We start from the raw sequence: 24,488 nt of genomic DNA, 5'->3' as shown, positions 1-24,488 counted from the left end.
ATATTGACAATATGGTAACTACAGTAAAATAAAAGACAACTGCCAGTAACTGGCGTCTTAATGGTTTCTGCTACTTGGGGGCAAACCAATTCTTTGGCGACAGAACAAAAAAACAGTCGTTGTAAAATGCGAGAAATAATCGAGTAGTTAGCAACCAATGGAGATTGTAGCGACAGTCGTTTGCCTCGATATCTCGTTGGCTATGCCTCTGCTGAGCTAGTAGGCTAGCGTTAGCTTGGGAAGCACATCTGGATGCCTGAATGTAGCGAAGTGGCGGCTGGATATCGGCGCAGCTAGCCATCTTATATCACATAGCTTAGCTTCGACTCAAAATTTCGCGTTTACATATATTTTAGAGGGTATACCCAGAAACCGCGGCGTGCAGAGAGCGTTACGTATTGCCGGCTTTGTTGATGTGCGGGTTTTGTCCTAGTTAGAAAACAGTGTGAATTGGGGAACACCCAAATTTCGACTGTAGTGGCTACAGTGGTTAAGCAGATAGCACTTACTCAGCGCTGATCATACTGGAGGAGAGCAAAACATGGTCTGACTGGCTCTTGGGCGCTGTAATACTAGAACAGGGAAGTGTTTCGCAATATCACATTTACGCAGCAAACCGGGTACTGCATTGCTATTATTTTCATTAATACGACTGCGCCCAGTTGATAGTGAGACTAGTCACGATGTTTTCAATTTGGACGAGTGCAGTTGCAGTTCATTTTTGATAAATGGGGACAACAGACCGACTTGTCGGTTTGTGACCGTTTGAAGACCGGGTCAGGCCGGGCATTAAACCGGAAAATCAATGAACCTGACCAGAATTACAAACGGATTTTTTTGTTGTTTCAAGATGGCTGACAACAGGGGCGAAATTAATTTCAGTGATGTTTAACGTATTTGAATACATTTAAATCAGATACTTTTTCTTAAATGTTTAGGGCAAATGTTTATCATTGGCGTGGATTTTAGAGATTTATATTTGAGTTTTTATCACCACTACAGAATCGATTAAAGTTTAGGACTTGGCATTTTATTAGGCCATTATTTTAGCTAGTTACCCTTGTTCTGTTCCAGTATATTGCATTAGCTTGTGATGCTGGCCCAGCCTAACATTTTACAGATGTTTGATAAATGTTAATAATTCAGACTGTGAGGGATTGATAACATTATGTTCAGAAGTTATAATATATTGCTTTTAATAAAGGGAAAAGGTCACTATTTGTTCATATTAGAACTTAATCCATAATGTTGCAAGTAATTACATAAAATTATAAAACTAACTTGGTATTTAGAATAATATAAAGTGTAATGTTTTAATTCTTTGAAAATCTTAATTTTGTTTAGGTAAGAATTTGGATTTAAATGGCTTTTTTGCATGCAAAATGCGGTTACCGTACCTAGCTTACTAATGGTGCTTTTCCACTGCTGCCAAGAACCTAGTCTTACTGCAAAGAGACTGGTTTCCATGTAAATTATTAGAGCCATACCCGACCCGTATCCGCGCTGACATGTCCCTGCTTACTAGTAGGGCTGAAAGCGTGACTAAACCAAGCTGGTTGCATCGCCACCATCTGATTGGTCGAAATGTGCACACGTACCAGTGATTTGCATCAATATTTGTAGATTAACTGATGGAAAAAAAGTATATTCTATAGATTATTATTGGTAGTATCACTCATTATGACGTATTCCTGCATCCCCAATAACTTGGAACTTGAAAATTTCCAACCGTCTACTTAAAAACAACACCACATTAATCGATTCCATTTCTAAATGCAAATTTGCACAAGCTAATGCTAATTCTGCTATAATTTGCTATCATAACACCAGGATTGTCAACTCTCATACATGTTGCGCTTTCTCACTATCACGATTGTGCAGGAAATCTTAGAGCAAATCTATATCATTCCATTATAAACCTAAAATTAACTATATCAAAAGCATTTTGGTAGTTTGCAAACCCTGCAGTCTATTTGCAAGGTAATAAAACTCTTATGTAAGTATGTGTGCAAACTTTTCTTTCATTGAAAATCTTACGCTAGCCAGCTTACCAAAGTTGGCAACTCTGTAACATGGTGATTCTTACAAAAACATTCCAGTGAAAATTAGCACATAGTTAATCATGTTGTACACCGTATGAACAGTACAGAAGCTTCTCTTCAGGTGTATTTCACTGTTGCTTTCTAAATCCAGCAATTCCTTTTCTGAGTCAGTGCTTCTGTAGCAGAAAATCGAAGTGAACTGGAATCACGCTATAACTAGTCTTTCTTTCTGATATGGGTCGGATATGGCTTGGTTCCTGAATGCCAGTGGAAAAGCGGCATAAATATCACATTTGTCAAGGACTTGGCTTTTGTTTAGTCTAATACAGTTGACACATTGTATCATCATAAGCATGTAGGTCAGGTACATGGTGGCTCCACTTTGCAAATGATGCCTGCACAAAACTAAATCGAACACGTCGGTTAGAAGAGTCTGTCGCATACTTAAAATGATGCTGCCACTTTGCTCATTTTATGTCATGCCACAATTCTAGGGGCGCAGAATGGTTTCGATGCAGCAGACCCACATACAGAGTGTATTTATACACATTGTGGCGAGTAGAGGAGTCATTTTAATAAAGGGAATGACAACTCTTTTAAATTGGAAGCTGTTTTCTTTATTAACAGCCACTATTGGTTTAATACAAACAGCCACACAGACATGGAAGCCCACGGTTTACATGACACTCATACTTGCACGCTAACGAAACACATGCATTCCACAGCAAACAAACATGGTTGCAACATTTACTATTGACATAAATAGAAGATGTGCGTTGCACTAAGTATGCCCGTAACTGCATAATTAGTCCTGCTGACCAACCCCTCGGCAAATCGTGGGCAGTGAGTGTGGTCAGAACAAATGGAATAGTTTCCCTCAGGTACCCTACACAGGCGGTGCGGTGAATGAAAATGACCACTCGTACAATGAATTACTAAAGCAATGCCAATTCCATCAATTTTGCTTTCTTAACAGAAATAGGGGTAACACGACTGCAAGTTGGAAGAACTTTAGCTTTATCCAAATTAGTGGTGACACAAGGAAGCACCCTATAATTAGATGGTAGATAATTGTGGATAACCTGATTTTCACACTCTGGTTAAACAGAAAAGTGGTTCTTTATCATCCCCCTTATATTTAGGTAATGATTAAATGATCTTGAGTCTTAAAAACGTTCAAATTCCTGAACATTTCAGTAGTCATTGCTCTTATTGTAGTCAATGCATTAAATTATATCCTGTTGAGTATTTTAACATAGGTAGGCCGAAATCAAAAGGTTAAATAGGGAAAAACCAAATTTATCGAGGACTATGTTTTTTTTTCTCCTGCTGAGCAATGTGTTAAATAATTTGCAGAAGTTAGTGTGTTGAGTTTCATTATTGCCCCTAAAACTGATTTTCTCATTCGAGGTGATCCCTGCCATAGACAGCCTATATCTTATTTTGCAGCTGCCTTTCCAACACAAAATTTTAATTATACACCATCAACTTTAATTTTCAGCAAAATTTCTGCTTACTTTTGTTAAACATCTTAATTTTTTTGGGATGCAAGTGTTCATCATAGTGAACATGACATCACTGTTTGTTGTCTCTCCTGTTTTGAGGTAAAATTATCATTTATGCAGAAATCTTTAAAATTTTAGAAATGTTTATTCTAAAGGTTCCTACACTATGGTCATATTTACTCACCATGCAAATTAAGGAAACATTTTCCATGGTATAGCTCATTATTCTAGGGATTTTGCTTTTCATTTTAGTATATATGACACTACAGTTGTCCCAAGGGAATGGAATAAGGAATGGAGAAACATTTCAGAAACAGAGGTTCTTGGCGAGGCCAGTACTTATATTGTGTTGTTAATTTTGTGGAGGAGAATATTACATGAATTCTATCAGTAAATAAACTTACTTGCATTTATTGTGTTTTATCGTAGTTGGTCCATCTGTTTTGTGTTAACATTTTTACCCCTTCATATGAAACAAATGCGAAATTCCAAAAATTCATATCATTCATATTCATATCATTCATATTCATAGAACTTATAAGTTTATGCTTAAACGGTTCACCTTCCCCTTAGAGAGACTTGAATTAAAATGCTTATATACAGATATTGCTGCTTGGCAACTAGTAATAGGCCACAAATGGCTAACCTATGGTGAAAGGGTTTGATTTTATTTGATTTGATTTCAGAAAATCCTTTTTTTTTGCACAGAAATACTGGATTTTTTTTCTCTAATGCAATTCATCTTATTCAGTTGACGTATTGAAATATCCATAAAATGTAAAAAGTTTACAGTATAAAGCCATAAAAAATTGATGCAGAAGCTTTTGTATCCTTGAATGCCCTTTGCTATGCTTATTTGGTAATTTAAGGATCATTTCATTTTATAACTGTTAATGATAAAATTACCCTTTATTTTCCTAAATACAAATACAGATACGTTAGAATCCTTCCCTTCGCATTGATAGTAAGTTTGGGGGTTACTGCAGGGTCAGCCAGCATGTGATGCCTCTGGATTTAGGAGTTAAGGGCCTTGCTCAAGGGACCACGGACATGTGACTATTCTGTTGAGGCTGGGGTAGAACGAGCGATCTTCTGATTACAGGCACAGAGGCTTAGCCTGCTGATCCACTCACTCCCCTTGGTTCCCTAGCAACTGTTCTGTAGAATAGTGCTATAGAACAGTCGTTAAAATTGTTTTTACTTGCTCAGCTGGTTTAAAGAAGCATCAGTGCATGGTGATGCACTTATTGAGGTAGTAATTCAGCTGCATCAATCTCTAATGTTAGAATTGATTTTTGTGGGGCAAATTCCTCCTTAAAGTTACTCTTACTTTGGGGTTTACACACACTCACATTCACATGCTGTATGTAGATGTGCAGAGTAGCAGCTCCAGCATGTGGGTTTTTGAAACATTGGCTGATATGAGAAGGTTCATACATATTCAAAATGGAAGTGCTAGGTTACCTAATAATCTTTGTGCTACGCCACTTTTGGGAAACTCACAATAGTCAAGACTCTGAAGTAGCTAACTAGCCGGCTAAGTAAAAAGTAATGTTAGCCTTCGAGATGCACGATATATTGGTTAACACTGTATTAGCTGATATTTTTTAATGATCAAAATCGAAATGGTTCAATGTTGCCAGCTGATATTTAAACTTGATGAATATTCAAAGTTAGGAGGACCAGAGCTAAAGATGCAACTACTAAAATAAAGGTGCTGATATGCAATATTCCCTTAGGTTAGTGGTCTCCAACCTTTTTCACAATGTAAACTACTTTCACTAAGTAAATACTCTAAGACTGACTGACTCTAAGGCATGACATGAATTTTTTTTTGTTATAGGAGTACAATGAATTAGGTGTGCTAATGAAAATTGATGTCAATACTCTCTTTTCTTAGTGATAGAATATGTTTAAATTGAGGGCTTTCTTTCACATTAAAATAAGATACATCTTTCAGAATTTTTGTTGTTTCTTTATAAATTGGTAAAATACTGACCTAGATTTTTCTAGAGATGCATGCTATTCTCAGGGATTTCATTGGCTCTTTCAAAGTAGTTGCAATTTTCCATCTTTCCACCCCACCCCCCAGGATCTTTGATAGTAAAATTTGGCTGGGGGACAGGGGGTAACAATTACGTAGTTTCAAAATATGGGAGAAATCACATCCCCAATTGGTTCGAGGTGTAACACAGCATTTTATTTTGCAGTGTAGAAAGATCTCGTAAAATGCCGGATCGGAGACTACTCTACTTAGAAGAGGTCTGAAAGTTCTGGCCTGGAATATGGTTTTATATGGCCTGGACATCTATCAAATTCATTATTAAATCAAACCAGCAGATCATTTTTTATTTTTAAATAGAATAAAAAAACTATAAAATGTTATTTTAAGCCAGTAAGCCCCCACCCCCCCCCACCCCAGCCAGGCTAGGTTAGTCAGTTATTGCTATCAATAGCTTTTGCTAGACAAAAATATATTCACTATCGGTATAAATGAAAATTTTCATACTGGTGCACCGGATTCATCCTCTGGTTCCAACTGATAATGTACAGTCGCTTTCCCACTATGAAGCAGATACAGTTTCTTGCAGGCTTGATTTGTTCCACTGATACTGCTTTATTATCGGTAACAGTTTGAAGTCCCTTATTACCCAGAGCTGTCCACTGACCTTGCTGCTCTTTGCTTTAATGATATACTTGAATGTGTACATAATCTCTGCTGGTCATCATATGGGTTATCCTTCAAAATGGGTGTGGTTGGAAGGATAAGGGAGTTATGGTAATTTTTGTATTAATTAATTAATTTCTATTTAATAGTGATCAAAGTAGTAAATAAATCCCACCAGAACACTTGTAGCAGTTTAATGTTAAAAAATGTTCATCATAGTGAATGTGACATCCTTCATTAGTTGTTGTCTCTCCTTTTATGCTTTATGCAGAAATCTGTAACATTTTATTAATGTTTTACACTAAAATTCAACATCTTCCTGTTTTCTTTTCTCTTGTTAGGCACTTCTTTTGTGCAGTGACAATATCAGCCTATAGCAGTAGCCAATACCACTTACTTTTCATGTCAATTTTTGCAATAATTGATGTTTTTTTTGAGCTGCATCAGATATCTGTGGGCCCAGTTTTCGTTTGACAATATATGAAATTGTTAGCGTAGTGTAGAATAGTTTCAGGTGAAGAAAATGAAAATCACAACAGGGAACCTTGAACTGTGATACCTGTGCCTGAAAATTCAGCTTATTGTATTCCTGATGGATTTGAAAAGTTTTTTCCGTAAATTCCCCCAGCAGCATTAGGGCCAAATGACATAATTTAAATAACTGTTAGTACTTTTTTTATATTTTTCCACGGTTCGGTATGTGTCAATTTTTGGGCCATGGAAAATAACACATCATCCTTTAATTAAACATTATAGTCTTTATTTTTCCATTTAATAACTTTCCATTCAGAGAAATTGCAGCATGACTTAACCCAGGCATAGACATAGCCTAGTTATGTCTCTACTCTATGAAATCAAGGAGAGAAAAACATTAAAATTAAAAATCCTTCTTAACTTTGATAACCCGTAGGTGCTTTGTCTATTCTATTTTAAATGAACAGTGCATGTAGTATGTACAGTACCTGTACAGATAATATTAAAAAAATAATAAACGTCAAAACATCCAGTGTGCTACCTGTTTAAGCATTCTGTATTAGCATTCTCTCTAAGCTTTGACAACCTTTTGACTTGCCTTCCCTATTTTATATAAACAGGGTACATACTTATATAGGCAAAATTAAATGTAAAAATTACAGAAGGAAGTTGGTACTCTATTGAGATACCTATTTCTTTATGGTAAGGATCTTTGTAAAAAGATAAGTATGTCGGCACTGTGAACCAAGGCGACTGCTACCAAATCTCATTTTTATAAAGAGAAATAATTTTATTTGGCAAGAATATTTATAAGTTAAGCAAGTCACTGTTAAAGAGTAATCACATGCAGTCGCAACAAAGTAAATGTAGACTGATAGATAATCAATATTACATACTCCACGACCCAAGACAGCATAATGTTTTTGATGCAACAGACCCATATAAAGGCGTCAAAAAATGTATTGTGGTGAGCGGTTGAGTCATTTTATTTATTATTAAAGATGATGATGACAGCTTTTTTAAAATAAAATACTCTTATAAGCTACTATGAGTTTAGTACTACAGCGGCATAAACAAAGAAACCAACAGTTTACGTGACACTCATGGGTACATGCTAATGAAACGCACAATTTCCACGGCAAACATTACACAGTAACAATTAACTTAAATACACAAATACACATGTTAGTTTACACCATCTAAAGATATGCACACTGCTGTACAAAGCATGCTGACTGTTGACCATCCCCTTGCCGTTGTGTTAGCCAATTGTCAACAGCAAGTGGGATCATTGCTCATGTAGCATTGTATTGCTGAAACTGTATTGATTATGTTTCAAATATGCGGCTACATTTAGCCAGGAGATGGACAATTCATGCCATCTGCTGTGGTATAAAGACCTTGAAATTCTAGTCCATGAAAATGTCAACCCCAGTTTTTTTTTTGAGAAAAAAACACCAGCTTGTATTCAGCCCAAAACATATAGGAAAATGATATCATATGATAATATTGCAGTTCACATGTACGTGTTGAACCATTGGGGGCATACCACATGGTTTGATAAAATACCGAATACCATTACACCCCTATTTTATATACATAGGATCCTAGATGGTTTATTAGGAATATTCATAATTAGATTGGTGATCTTCACAGAACTTAGTAATGTTCCTAATAAATGGTGGAGAAATTATATATAATTAAGAAAAAAATGCAAAAAATTCCAGTTTGATTTGCCAAAAAATGTCTGTTAAATATTTTTTAAAAGCAGAATTTTAGCTGAAAATATTAAATCAAACAACATCTTTGTGTAGTAGACAAAAGTAAAGTTACAGGTTTACCTTTCAAAACAAACTAATGTTTTTAAAGTCTTGTAGATTTTACTGGTTTTTATGTGTAGATGTTTCCACTTCTACACAAATCCAGGGGCTTTCTCTAGACATTTACACATTGAGGAGAAAATTAATATAAATGTGAATGGTCTGCTTTTTAAATTTAAAAGATAGGCACGGTAGCAGTTTGTCCCTGGCATTTGTCACTTAAGCTGTGTGCCTATATGAATTTATTATACTACTGTAATTTAAGAACATTCCTGTACTTGTTCTTTGCTTCATGTTTCTGCAGGTAAAATAATTTCCTTTAGCTACAGTAGTCCATCTTCTGTCCACCCTTCTCCTGACTGCATACTGGTTTGAGTCTGGGTGGTCTCCTGAGCCTATTAAATGCAGCATAGGGCACAAAGCCAGGGTATGCTGTGGATGTAATTACTTTATTTCATAATATATATTTATTTTTATTTATTTTTATCTATTTTTATTTATTATTTTTAATGAGGCTTTTGGTACCACTGAGGCAGGAAAACTGAAAGAAATGTAAAATATTTTATTGTTCTTGTTTGCTTAACAGTGAATGAGTGAAATGTATTAAGGGGGTAAAACATTTGCTATAAAATATAAAACACCTCATATTAATTGTTAGATGAAGGTGAAGAGGAAAGTGAAAAATATTTTTACTGAAATTCTGTATGTAATGAAGAATGTATAAGCATTCTTTTACCTTCTTACTCTTGCAATGACTTTTTACTATCTTTTTGGTCTTTTATAGAAAAAATACTGTCTTTCTGTTTAAACATGACTGCACTTTTATTGATACTTAACTTGATGGGAATTAGTACAGTTTTTCATATTTTTTGTTATAACCTTGTAGTATTTGTCTATTATTTTTAATGTACTGTATGAATTCTGAAAAGTAACAACTGCAGAAATATCTACAGTTTGAAATTTGGCACATCATTATATGTATTCATTTAGTTGATGTAATGATTTAAATAGCTTATTTAATGGATTTTTAAAGGACCATTCCATGTTTGTCTTTTTAGGTAGGTAATAGGAGGGGGAGAAGCACCTATCCCAAACTGAAGATCGTGGAGAGAGGGGACCAGTCACTTCACTGAACCATGGGCACGTACCTTCTATAGCTCCCCTCAGGACATGGGACTGGAACTCTAGCTGTGAACTTTTCATGTGACAAGGCAATGACCGGGGGAATATAATGGCTAAGAATAAGGAACCCCGTCTACCAATGTATGCCGTAAGCGTTGTTGGGCTTTCAGGGACTGAAAAAGAGAAGGGTAACTGTGGTGTGGGCAAGTCATGCTTGTGTAACAGGTATGTGCGTCCCAAGGCAGATGACTACTATCCTGAACACACCTCGGTACTGAGCACAATAGATTTTGGTGGCCGTGTTGTAAACAATGACCATTTCTTATATTGGGGTGAAGTGTCACATCGTGGTGATGATGGCCTTGACTGCAAAATTCAGGTCGTTGAACAGACTGAGTTTATTGATGATCAGACATTTTTGCCGCATCGCAGCACAAACCTGCAGCCCTATACCAAGCGGGCTGCAGCCTCTAAGCTGCAGTCAGCAGAAAAATTGATGTACATTTGCACTGATCAATTGGGCTTGGAGCAGGATTTTGATCAGAAGCAGATGCCTGATGGCAGGCTGAACATTGATGGTTTTGTTCTTTGCATAGATGTGAGTAAAGGCTGTAATAGAAAATTTGATGATCAAATGAAAATAGTCAATAGCTTATACTCTCAATTGGCAAAGTCAAAAAAACCCATTGTAATTGCTGCAACAAAGTGTGATGAGTGTGTGGAGCAGTACCTAAGGGACATCCAGACCTTCGCATCCCATAAGAAGAACTTGATAGTGGTTGAGACATCGGCAAGGGCCTGTGTAAATGTAGATCTCTGCTTTCAAGCATTGATACAACAGATAGACAAAACAAGAGGCAAACCGAAAATTATGCCTTATTTGGATGCTTACAAGATCCAAAGACAGCTAGTTGCTACCGTGACCGATAAGTTTGAGAAGTTGATTGTACAGACTGTCAAAGATTATCACACGAGCTGGAAAGCTATAAGTAATAAATTAAAAAATCATCCAGACTATGAGGAATACATACATTTGGAAGGTACTCGAAAAGCTAAAAACACTTTTTCAAAGCACATTGAACAGCTGAAACAGGAACATATCAAGAAAAGACGAGATGATTATTTTTCAAGCCTGCCTAAAATTCTTAATAACTTGCTCAGTAAGTTGGAGGAAATTGAGAAACTGAGCTGGACGGAAGCTCAAAGTCTTCTGAAGAGTAGATCGGAGTTTCAGTATTGGTTTGTAGTACTAGAACACACTCCCTGGGATGAGACTGAGCACATTGACAAAACAAATGACAGAAGAGTGCCCTTTGATCTTCTAACAACTGCAGAAGGGGAAAAGATTTATCAAAATCATGTCCAGCATTTGATATCTGAAAAAAGACGGGGGGAGATGAAGGAGAAGTTCAAGAAGACTCTGGAACGCGTACAGTTTATCAGTCCAGGACAGCCCTGGGAAGAGGTGATGTGTTTTGTCATGGAGGATGAAGCCTACAAGTATATCAGTGAATCTGACCGCAGGGATGTTTATAGCCGGCACCAACGAGAAATAGTTGAACGAGCCAAAGAGGAATTTCAGGAAATGCTTTTTGAACATGCAGAGTTGTTTTATGACTTGGATCTAAATGCTACTCCAAGTTGTGATAAAATGAGTGAGATTCATACAGTACTCAATGAAGAGCCCAGATACAGGGCCTTGCAGAAACTTGCACCTGATAGGGAGTCCCTTCTGCTCAAGCACATCGGTTTTGTGTATCACCCCACTAAAGAGACTTGTCTCAGTGGCCAGAGTTGTGTGGATATGAAGGTAGAGCAGATCCTGTCAAACAGTCTTGTTCAACTGGATCATGGTCGTTCTAATCTCTACCATAATAGTGCCAACATTGATAAAATAAATCTGTGTCTCATAGGTAGAGAGGGCCTTGCACAAGAGCTGGCAAATGAGATCAGAGCACAGTCCACAGATGATGAGTATACCCTTGATGGAAAAATATACGAGCTGGAACTTCTTCCAATTGAAGTTAGTCCAGCATTGTTACTGAGTCATTCTTGGCCATCAGCCTTTAAACCTCACGGTTGTTTTTGTGTCTTCAGTTCAATAGAGTCATTAAATTTCATTGGTGACTGTGTTGGAAGAATTCGAGCAGAGTTTGCACAAAGCAGAAGGGATAGATTTTTGCCACCATTGCCGTTTATTTTAATTCTAGCTAACCAGAGAGACGGTGTTTGCAAAAATATACCTATCTTGAGACATCAGGGCCAACAACTTGCCAATAAACTACAGTGTACTTTTGTAGATCTACCTTCTGGGACCTTTCCTCGAAAATTTAATGAATTTCAAATTAAACAGGCTCTTAGGGGAGTACTAGAAGGGCTAAAGCACAACTTCGATGTAATGAGCCCACTTCCTTCCATCAAAGACTTATCTGAGACTGACTTGCGCATTGTCATGTGTGCTATGTGTGGTGATCCATTCAGTGTGGACCTCATTCTTTCACCTTTTCTTGAGTCACATTCCTGTAGTGCTGGCCAGCCTGGCCAAAGCAACACATTAATCCTTGATAAAATTATTGGAGACAGTCGCAAGCGGATACAGATTACTGTGCTGTCATACCACTCCTCCATTGGGATCAGAAAAGATGAGCTTGTCCATGGCTATATTCTGGTTTACTCAGCAAAGCGCAAGGCATCCATGGCTATGTTAAGGGCTTTTTTGGCAGAAGTCCAAGATGTCATTCCTGTACAAATGGTGGCTATCACTGACAGCCAGGCTGATTTTTTTGAGAATGAGGCCATCAAAGAACTGATGACAGAGGGGGAGCATATTGCCACAGAAATCACGGCTAAGTTTACAGCACTCTATTCGCTCTCCCAGTACCACCGTCAGACAGAAGTCTTTACACCATTTTTCAATGAAGTGCTAGAAAAGAAGAACTGCATAGAGAGCTCATTTATGCTTGACATTAGCAGAGATGGTGCTAGTGAGGGTGTTTTTCCTCAGTCACCACATGGGCATTCACCTGCCTACATCTACCCTGATTCAGAGGATGACGCAGAGGCACCCCCACCATACAGTCCCATTGGTGACGATGTCCAGCTGCTGCCAACTCCCAGTGAGCGCAAATGCAGAATTGACATGGAAGGGAATGAGTACCATGTCCTTAACATGCCTGTCATTGATGAGCGCAATCACAAAGTGCCTCCCCCGGTCAAACCAAAGCCGGTTCTACCCAAACATGTAAGGAAACTGGACCCAAATCTCCTAAAAACTATTGAGGCAGGCATGAGGAGCACCCGGAGGAATCGAACCGGTCTTGGGGATGATCTTGAGGCCTCTGACAACTATGCTGAGCCCGTGGACACGCTTCTGAAATCCAAGGGCTTTAACGATGTTATTTATGCTGTCCCAGACGACAGCCAAAGCCGTGCAGTCAAGATGCGCCATCCTGTGGGGGTACATCATGGTCACCAAGAGGATGAGGAGAACGGGTATGACCATGTGTCTAAGTGCCAGGCAGGCAGGAGACCTTCGAAGTACAAACACCGTTCCAAGATTCTGTTCAGCAAGACAAAAGCATACCACAATCGTGTTCATTCTGATGTTAGTGATGAGGAAACTGGATCAGAAATGCAGAAGATTTGGAAAGGAAGGGGTCATCGGGGCAGTGAGGAAGATCCTCTGCTCTCCCCTGTTGATCCCTGGAAGGGAGGAATAGACAATCCAGCTATCACATCTGATCCTGAGCAAGATGACAGAAAAGGGAAGAAAAAGAAGCCACAAAAGACCAAGGAATCCAAGAAGGTAAGCTGTTTTGTATTTTCTCCTTATGCGACTTATATCAGTCTTAACTGTTTTTCCTGTGTGATCAGTTTGAAAAATAACTTTGCTTCTTAGCTTGATTATGTTAAAACTAATAAACCTAGGAAAAGACTTTATTATTTGAATTTTTCACTGTTTATTTCATCCCATTTGTTAGCTTAATATTTAGTTAATAAACTAGGTGTTCTTGGCCTTGTATAGAATGGGTGGGCATAAAAAGTGGAATGTCTTATAACCTTATAGGCTTTAGCTGCCCATGCATATTGCATACTCTGGTAGAACATTAAAAGGGGCACTGATTGCCTTATCAGTATTATGACTTGCCCTATTCAGAGTACAGGACCTTTAAACAGTGGTAATAGCTGTCAAGTCATTGGTCATGTATTGGTTGCACCTGCAGTGTAAAAGCAATGAGCCCCCCTTAAAATGATCAAATATGACTGAATTACAAATGATTGATGCGCATATTCGTCCGGGTGTTATATTTTTCAGACTCGTTTCTCATAATACATTCAAAGTGAAGTTAAAATAACTTGTCAGCAAATCTTTTAAAGAAAGCCAAAAACTGAAAAATGCCTCTTGCATTAGAATTTAGTGATTAGTTGTCATTGTTTACACACCACAGCACACAACAAAGAAACATGTTCTCTGCATTTAACTCATATGTGACATAGCAAGGGGCAGCTAATTCAGCACCTAGGGAGCAGTGCTTGGGGGTGGTACCTTTCTCAGGGTACCTCAGTGGTGCCTTGCTGGTCGGAAATTCGAACCGGCAACCTTTCAATTACTAGTGCACTTCCCTAACCATTAAGCCACCACTGCCCACAAGTACTCAACCCGAGCACATTAGTATTTAGTATAGCCACCTTTTACTGCAGTAACAGCTTCAAGTGTTTTGGCATAAGTAGCTGTGGCTACCAGCTTTGTACACTCTACTGGTGCATTTTTTTGCCATTTTTCATGGCAGATGTGTTCCAGGTGCTTCAGGTTGGTTGGATGTCATGTATTGAATGCAATTTTCAAAGAAAGCCACAGGTTCTCAGTAGCATTCAGACGTGAACTTTAAATCGGCCTGTTCAAAAAATTTGCCTTTTTGTTTTTTATTCTCTTCTGTAATACTATGAAACCTCCTGAAAGGTTAACTTTTAAGTTAAGCTTCAGTGTTTTTTTGCAAATTAGCAGGTTTTCTTTTAATATCTCTGTATTTCGCGCCATATGTCCTTCCTTTGATTTTGACAAAATACCTATTTCTTGAAAATGAAAAGTATCCCCATTACATGATGATTACATGATGACCATCATACGTCATTGTAGTGATGGTGTTAATTGAGACATGGACTGTATTACTTTGTGCCACACATTGTGCTTTGAATTTTGGCCAGAAATCTGTCTTGGTCCCATCAGACCACAGTACCTTGACTGATATGTTAGCTGGGTCATTTCTTATACTTTCTGGCGAACTCTAGGCATGTTTTCATATAGCATTTCCCATGAGGGTCTTCATTCTACCCACTCTTCCCTCTGGCACATTGTACTGCTGTGGTATGCAGTATGTTCTTGACATGGTCCACCTTCATTTTATTCTCAGCCATTGAACTCTGTAGCTCCTTCTGAGTGACTGTTCGTTTCATTTTGGCTTTGCTCACTAGTTATCTCTTGTTTCATTGCTAAGTTTTGAGGGATGGAAGGTTTGGTATACCTTCATGTTTCTCAGTAAAGATCCAACTGTGCTTACTGGGATGTCCAAGCTCTTGAATATTATTTTTGTATCCTGTTATACATACAATTCAATTAGTTTATCTCTACATGCCCAATAATACTCTTTAGACTTCATTTTTTACTCCTTTGCTTCACACTGACAGACTTGTCGATGTTAATGAAATTGAGAGGGAGGGGCAGGAATTATCACAGGTGGAGGCCAACTGTGACACAGTTGTGACCTTGGTGAGGCTGTTTTTTTCCTCATTTGTGTCATTTTTTCTTTCTCATCTGTAGCTTCCAGAGCACAGGGGTTAAATACTTATGCAAGCAGTATTTCTCAATTTTTGATTTTCTTTAAAGATATGCTGACAAATAATTGATATTGACAAGACACTGTATGTATAATAACCTCAAATATCTTGTCATTTCCTCGTGATTAACCATGAGGGCAGTTTCTGCTCAGATGGGGTTAATGCTTCAGTGACATTTTGCAAGTAATTACTTAGCTGTCATTGAGCAGTAGGATTTGTTGATTTTGGAATGACTAAACATTTGGAGCCCAATGTTTTGGCGACTTGCCAGATGTTTAAAGCAGTTTTTAATCACCATGGAGTACAGAGAATATGCAGAGGTATCAGTGTTTCCAGGTTGTTGAAGAATTATGCTGAAGTCTGTTTAATTGTTTCAGGGGTGCCTCAGGAGGTATATAGAGGTTTCGCTCAGCTTCAAAGAGCATGTTCCCTTGTTCTCATTGACCCTTTTTTGAATTCTTAATGATTTCAAATCTGTTCCAGTTGTGATGTTAATTCTGAATAAAAAATTTGAATTGTTTTTCGTATGAAGTGTGTTCCATTTCCATTTGCTGTTTAAATTAGAAGTATACAGTAACGGTGTGTGTGCGTGTGTGCGTGCAAATCAGGGATATCATAGAATTTTAGTTTGTCGTTTGCTGTCAAGCTATGTGGTTTTTTATTCTTCACAAATTTGTAACAGTTTGCTTTTAAGATTATAAATCATAGTCTGAAGGGTGATGTGATGGCTCAGTGGCCAAGTTTGTCTTGTTTGTCCTGGTCAGGTGAAGGCAGTATAGGGTATATGCTGGGGATGCCTTTCTTTTTCAGGGCCCATACATGCAGTCCTACCTACTTTCTGAGCAAATCCATGCATTTTGTTTGTGATGTTAGTGCTTTATTGTGAATGCGGGCAAACAAATATAGAGAGGCTTTGTATTTGTTGTACATTACATAAGTTGTCTTAGAAAAAAATGCAGATCAAGGAAGGATTTTGGTACCATTTGAATTATAAACTGTACTTGATTTTTTTATAAGTATTCTGCATAGATGTACTTTAGATAATCTTCAGAAGACCAGTGCTTCCATTGATGTGATAAAATTAAGGCAGAAGTATAGGTTTTCCAGTGGCCAAGACTGCTCCTTCAGTCTGCTTATCTTAAAGGTTCAGTGTTGCTTAAAAAATATTCTACACAAGGTTTTACGAGAAAAGTTTCTTAAATATCAGGCTAACAGAACATTTATTTTCAGTGACAAGAAAAACACAAAGGTTAAGAAAAACACAAAGGTTTAGGTTTCCATTCCCTTGTAGTTACAATATGGTTATTCCTCTAAACCACAAGTGTCCACATGGGTGTGTAAATGGAGCATGGCAAAGTGACTTGACGATATGACAAAACTAATTTAGCTAGCTGAGCTGTTATAATTTTGATTTTGTTTAGTCCAGTGAACTCCAGCAGAACACTACCATTAAGGGATATAACCAGATGACAGCAAGAAAAATTAAATGCTAAAGCAGAATTTTAGAAGTTAATGTTTACTTGGATTTGTACTCTTTGTGTATAAATTATGTGATTAATTAATGAAAAACGTAATGTCTTGTTTTCACCAATGTGGTGCTGGTGCCGGACTTTTTCCCAATCCAGAACTAGTTTTGTGAATTTCTGCTGCAAAAAACTGGCCCTGGGCCAGAAATCAATGGCTCTAGCACAGCACCAGAGAAACACTGGTCTCAGAATTTGGAACTGTAATGTCATCAAAGGTGGGATGGGCTATCACATCCAAACCTTCCGCATACTTGGAAAATTTAATCCATAACCGATATAATTTTGCCTGATATCACCGGTGCCTTCAGTGAGACAACTTGTCAGCTTATTAGCAGAATTAGCATTGTTTTTTCATTCTGTGGAAAATGAAAGATCCATTTGTTGGGCATATTTAACAATCATAAACATGTCACAGGTCAAAAAAAATAAAACATACTCTGCCGAAGAGATCATGAGGTGGACAATAAAGTTCAATTTTAGCAGACTCTTATTGTGCAGTCCTTAAAAGGACAGCTGTAAAACAGCAACGGGAACAAAAACACACACACAGGCAGGGGATCCTTTAAGGAGTGAATACAGGCAATAGAGACAGAGCGCAACAAGACATACCCTGAAAATGTTTTTTTCAGCTTTGTTCAACTTATAAAAACTTAAAATCCCAAAGCGTATAAAATATATCCAAAAAACGCATTACATATGAACTTTTACTTTACTCTCTTCTGCCTACGTAACATTTCTGTTCAGTTCTTTTTTTGAAACTGATGGAAATGTGGGCAGGGTCTCAAAAGGCACCAAACAAATACCAGCCCAGCATCAGCACAGGCTCTGTGTTGGTGGAAATGAGACATAAGATTAGTTTGAAGTTGAATTTATTCTTCGGATTTCTTCAGTAAAATTTTATGCTGTAGCCAAGATGAGAGAAACCTGAAATGCAATGGTGACTGTTTAATATCTTTGTAGTTTTATTTTCAATTTATCTCTAGTCTCATATTTGATTAATAATACAAGCAGTTTAAATGGAACATTTAAAAGATTGCCATTACTGCAGATATCATAAAAATATTGCAAGTCATCTATGATGTGATAAATAAGCATATTACTACTGTCACAGAATAAGTAACTGAATATCAATAATTCAGAAGTAAATAATTCAATACAACTTTAAATAGAAAAAAAGGAATGTGCGATGTGATGTCAAACACTGTATGAGATGTTTGTTTGCTGTCACTGCAGAGACTGCAAGTGTGACTATCTGGATGCGGCCATTACATAGCATCAGTAAAATGTATTGTGCAACATATTGGTAGATAGAGAACAGATCAGAATTCAAAGTTGACTATTGAATGTGCATTGGTGTCGCACCATTGTAAAGTCGAAATATCTTAGGCTGAACCATTGTAAAGGAAGGACAATCTGTATTTATATGGTATTAATAGTATTTCTTTTCTCAGCAAAAATCAAAGCCCACCAAACCTTTGTACCCGCCCACCCGGAGGAATTGGGAGAGCAACTATTTTGGGATTCCCCTTCAGAACCTTGTCACCCCTGAGAGACCAATCCCGCTTTTCATTGAGAAGTGTGTGGACTACATTGAACGTACTGGTAAGATCAATCATGTGGTCTTTCTTCTTGTATAGTGAAGCTCTAAGAATATTTGGTTTCCTTTCTATACTATTCAGCGGCTGCGTAGATAAATGGCCAGTAACGTACTAGCTTATTTGACTGATTATGGGTGTTGCTGAGATTGTGGCAAGTGGTATGTAATGTTTTTAACTTGTTATTCCTCTGGTGTTCTGCTGGTGAACACATTCACTAGGTTGACACTTTTTATCTTCCCTGACTTACGCATAATGTCTGTATCTTACTGGAGGGGGCACAAAACCAATTTTCCTGAGGTAAAAGTGTAATTGCCTATGAACTAAAAATAACCTTCAAAAGCATATCTCTTTGTCGTTTGTATTTTTGTAGTGACATTCTTCCTTTTGGCCTCCAGGCATGGCGTTTTTCTGGCTTCTGCCTTTTGAAGTGCCTGTCCTGTCTGTTTCTGTTTATTTCTCTGTGCTCTATCCGTCAGGTTTTTTTTAAACATCTCTGTTGATTTCTTACCTAAAAACCAATAATATGTTAATAGTGCATTTGTGTGTACTGTTACAATTCATGTTGTGTATATAGATATAATCCATGATGAATGAATGAAGCTTTTTTGTCTTTTCAGATCCATTAACCCTTTTACTGTCATTTTGATTTGAGTGGATTGGGGCGGGGTGGGGGTGTTGATAGATGATCTTGAGATCACATTAACACATTGGAAGCATTTCTTTTCCATTGCCACTGGAATATAATTTTATATCTGCATGAAAATTTCACTTCAGATTCAAGTTTAGCATATTCAGGCTTGTTTTTATTGTAAGGATGTTAATATAAAATATGGTGAATATGGTTAATATAGTGCTTGGTAATCTGAAAAAAATAATTGTCATGTCTGCCATTAGCTGTAGATTGTATGGTTAATTATAGTTTGTTGCATTATTTTCTTGTAGGCAAATTAAATTAGTGATTTTGATGGAATTTTTATAATGAAAATTGTTTCGATTAGAATTATGTTCTAACAACTCCAAACTTTTCTCAAATATCAGGATAAAAAACAGGTAATCCTTAACAGAACATTTATTTTTGGTTCACCTAAGGAAAACAAATATGTGCCATTATCTAGAACTACTCACAAGAAGCAAGAAAGTGAGACTGTGAATCACTAATGGTGTTTTTTCCATTTTCAAAACATGAGTTTTTTTTATAGGCCTCAGGCTTGAGTCTTAGATTGAATATGGTATACTTTTTTATCTTTAATTTGCCCTATGGTCATGGACTTTGAACATCAAACCATAAAGTTAGCAGCTGCTAACTCTGAGCATGAGCTGCATGGTTGAGGCAGGAGTAAAGAGTGAAGACTCCATAATAGAGATGCACCAACGTGATACTTGGATCCAGTATCCAATATTCAGATTGGATAAGTAACCGTTCCACGTCTGATACTTACTTATTTAGATTTTTGCAGTCTCTAAAAAGATATGTCCTTTTCCCTGTTAAATCTATTTGTGCAGTCAATTGCCTGACAGCTCTTTCTCATTTTAGATGTGTTTTTTTTGGCATTCAAGTTGAATGCTAATGTTACCACTCAGTGGGTCTGAGCATAGGGACTCTCACCAGCTGTGACGTCATGAGCATACCCTTTGCAGTACAAGGAGTGAAAGAACATCAGATAAGAGAGTGATGACCTGGAAATGTTTTACACCTTTAACAGCAATTTGTAGAACAGCGATTTCCAGTCCTTGGTGGGAGTAGCATTTAATGTAAAATCCCACTAAACAAACCTCGCGCAGTTGTGACATAATGCAAGTAATATGAAAAATGAAATGGATGATTTGGGAGTTGCTGACTAGGGCTGTTTTGCTTACGCACTACAGTTTATGATAGAGGGGTGGTGTCATTGTAACAAAGTATAAATTCAGAATCGGATCGGAACTGAAAAAATGCAGATCGGCCCATCCCTAATCCGTAATAATCATAGAGTGTTTGGCAGATATGTTATATTGCAAATGCGTCTTCCTAGCAACGTGTTTCAACTGGTTGGGAGCAGACTTATTAAACACTCAGTTCTTGTCTATCCTCATAGAGCCAACATTAAGATTATACTCTTGCCTGAAATAAGATTATTCTGATTGTCAAGCTAGTTTTATAGGATGTTTTGGTAATGTGTGCAAACCCGTTGAAATCATGAGGGGAAAACACAATACTTTAAAACAAAGGGGAAATCCTGCAGCTTTAATTTTTCAACCATAAGAAGTTAACTAACTTTTTATTCCCTTATGCTTTATATGCTTCAACAAATTTGTGGAGAATCTAGGAAAAGAAATAATGTTGTGAGGGGAATTGAATAAATTTCTGCCAACAAAGCTCTGGGCAGGATGGAGTAAAGTGGTATTTGGTGTTTAGAAACTGTGAAGAGAGAGAGACAACTAGAATAATGGAGACTCCTGTTGGAGTTACTAAGGCCTTGCTGAGTGCACCACTATTCTGCCCTCTGCTCCAGCCTACTCCCTCTTCATATCCTCTTGTGGTTACGCAAAGCCCATTTTTAGCACATTTTACCACCTTTCCCCAGGAGCTTATCTCCTGATTAAAACCCGTAGCTAATCATATTTTCAGATAAGACCTTATTTTGAGTGATTCTTTTTCTGTCATGGTATTCATTTGACATTGGTTTCAACTGCAGAAGTGCTTTTCAGACCTAAATCAAAGTGAATGTTATAGCATTTTTCTTAATGGATAAATATAGTACTGTTTCGCTTTTTGTGCTGTGGTTTGCTTTCAAAATGGCACTTTTCTGTGTCTTGCACCTGCTTTAGTTATGCTGTTTCCTAAAATAATTTTAATGTTGTAATACTTAGAAAGTGGTAATCACAAGTATAAAGCTAGCAATGCTGGTCTTCCATTGAGAACAGCTTTATCCTAAGTTAAAGTAGTTCCTAATGCATTTTTCTTCTTTGTCTTTTTAAAAAATACCTCCAAATTCCTGCTAAGAGGATCCTGTGGTAGTTACATTTTTGCTTGAGGTTTCTATGGCTGAAACAAAAACAAGTATCTATTCCAGTCTGGGGTAAGTTAATTAGCGTTGACTGCTTGGCCCATGACTGTTGAATTTTTATGGTGACTCTGCTCCATTGTGCCTCAGCAATTCAGAATGTCACACGAATAGAGAAGCCTTCTCTGGCATTTGTTCCCATTCATGTGGTACATCAGTCTGCAGGAAAAGAAATTAGAATTAGAAGTAGGAATTGTAAGTGAAGCTGTTCTGTTCCTAGATTTTAATAGTTGTTTTGCTTATGCCTGCATTTCTGTTTGAGCCTTCTAGTTATGCTAGAAATCCTCCTGATCATTGGTGATATCATTCACCCACTCCATATGAAGAAGTGTTTGGCTTTTAGCAATGGTTTTGCTGCATGCCTGGTATAGGCGTGCAGTTGAAGGAAAGAGTATAGCTATTAATAGGTATAAATGCTAGGAGAGAACCAGTCTTGAAACATGAATTTGAGAGAGAGACAATTGAATTGTTTTGAATTTCTTCTTCTTGGCATTGGGGTTGTAAATCATGGGGCACTATGTGATTTGATTATGATTATGGGGGGAATAATTTGATGCATTGAAATGTTTAATTTCTATCGTTATTTGATTTAATTAATCTGATTATTTTTATAGCCTGATCTTTTAACTTCACTAAAAAAATCAAAAATGACCGTAGGAACTTAATTACACACTATTAATGCAATGCAAAGAAAGTAGAATCTCAGAATATTTGTATTTTTATTAGTAAACAGGAAGAACACACCAGGGTAAAATTGTCAAAAGGCCAAGTATTTAACTGTACAGAAAAAAAAATCAAACACATTAAAGGAAGTCCAACCTGATAGGCTACCAGCATTGAAATTTGTCAAACTTACCATCCCAGATTATGTGATGATGTTATATTATTTTTTATTTTATGGAAAACAAAAAGATCAATCTGCAGGCCAGATTTAATAATTGATGTAATAATTAATTGCTGCCCAGTACTTTGAGACGTCTTCTAAATCGCGAGTGAGCCGCTGTAGTTCTCCATCCTTGACTACGGAAAATCCTTGATTAATCAATGCAGTTGTATTTTAGTAGTTGTGTCTTTAGCTCTGGTGCCACTGACTTTGAATATACGAGTACAGGTGTCTGCATCGATCCATGCCTATTACATGAATCAAGTATCAATCATATGTGACTGATCCATGTCTGATACTTGTTTTTGGCCATCTGTAAAAATATAGCTCCCATTTCTTGTTAAATCTATTTGTACAATCAATCACACAACATGTTTTTTTGGGGCATTCAAGCTGAATGCTAATGCTGCCACTCAGCGGGTGTGAGCGCAGTGACTTCTACCTGCTGCGACGTTATGTGCATACCCTTCGTAATAGACTAAGAACATCATATAAGAGGGTGGTGATCTGCAAGTATTTTATGCATTTTAACTCGTAGCACAGTGATTTCCAAACTTTGTAAAAACAAAGTTTTGAGAGGTGGCAGTAGCGTTAAGTGGAAAATTCCGCTAAACAAAGCACACACAATTGTGCAAGACAAAGCGAGTAATATGAAAAAAGCAATGGATTAAATGTGAACTGCAAATGCCTAAAAATACTTAAAACCAGATGTACAAATGTGGTGGAACACAGTTCATTATGTATGTCAGGGCTTCAGATTGAATACTGTAATTAAATCAAAAGGTGCTTCAACAAAGTATTAGTTTAAGGGTGTACACACTTATGCAACCAGCTTATTGTATATTTTTATATTTTTCCCTCTGACAGATTGTTTGTTTTTCACTTGAATTATATAGGTTATAGGTCACATTAAAGGTGTGAAAAGTTTTAAAATTTATCATAGTTTCATTTTTTTGCGTCACAAAAACCTGGCATTTTTTCAGGGATGTGTACACTTTACTCACAGTACGTATATGTACATACACTTGTGATGAAAGGCATCTGACTGTAGTGTTAAACCGAAACTGTGATATTGAAAAAGAAAGCCGTTTGTAACTATTAAATGTAATTATTAAATTAAAAAATAATAACAAAATGAAAAGAAAGAGGAGGAGGCTGGTGGAGAGGGAGAGCCAAAGAGAGGTCCTGAGACAAACACAAGTGATGATGTGAGTTACGATGTGAGTTACGTTATTAAAGCTAATGTTCAGATTAAAATATTTTGCAGGAACACTGATTTACCCCCTTCACATTCACGCATTTGACATTTGAGGTTTCGGCCATTTGCTAGTTGGCCCTTCACGGTTAAACGGGGATATTTTTTAATCTTGCCAAAAGATGGTAAAACTCAGAAAACGATTTGGGTCACAAAATCATATAATGTATAAATATTAGTAATACATGATGTATATGTATCTTTGGACTGTGGGGGGGAAACTGGAGTACCCGGAGGAAACCCCACGACGACATGGGGAGAACATGCAAACTCCACACACATGCAACCCTGGCGGAGACTCGAACCCAGGTACCAGAGGTATGAGGCAACATTGCTAACCACTGCACCACCATGCCGCCCCTGTATTTATTATAAAAGTATTATTCGCAAATTGTCCTATTAGCAGGGATCTGCCGCCCCTAGCCCCCACTAATGTGAAGGGGGTATGTCACGTCTTGAATCACTGTCAGCATTTCATCAATACAAAAATCAGGCTATGCAGATGAGGACAACTATTCATCAGCATGCAAGGTCATTGATTAATACTTTGCATAACCAAAAAGAAGAGTGTGACCAAATCATGTGCTGGTGTGACCTGCTGAGAAAGCTGGTACCAGTTGTGATGCCACTGGAAAAGTTAGTTCAGAGCTCTGTATCTTCCTAGTTGTCTAATTAAAGATTTTTTGACATACATTTTTCTTTTATTTTTATAAAAA

At 37.3% G+C, this 24,488-nt stretch overlaps 1 protein-coding gene across 1 annotated transcript in view; it reads left to right on the top strand.

Annotated features, from left to right (window-relative positions):
- Positions 1-24,488, top strand: part of arhgap5 (Rho GTPase activating protein 5) — a 56,262-nt gene that overhangs the window by 870 nt on the left and 30,904 nt on the right. Inside the window, exons 2-3 of the mRNA XM_048974108.1 lie at positions 9,568-13,436; positions 18,444-18,594. Coding sequence (XP_048830065.1) covers positions 9,741-13,436; positions 18,444-18,594 — 3,847 coding nt within the window. The 5' untranslated portion in view covers positions 9,568-9,740. The remainder of the gene's footprint in view (positions 1-9,567; positions 13,437-18,443; positions 18,595-24,488) is intronic.

This window comes from Brienomyrus brachyistius, chromosome 14 (assembly GCF_023856365.1).
Source record: "Brienomyrus brachyistius isolate T26 chromosome 14, BBRACH_0.4, whole genome shotgun sequence".
NCBI lineage: Eukaryota > Metazoa > Chordata > Actinopteri > Osteoglossiformes > Mormyridae > Brienomyrus > Brienomyrus brachyistius.
This window is presented reverse-complemented; position numbering and strand designations above follow the sequence as displayed.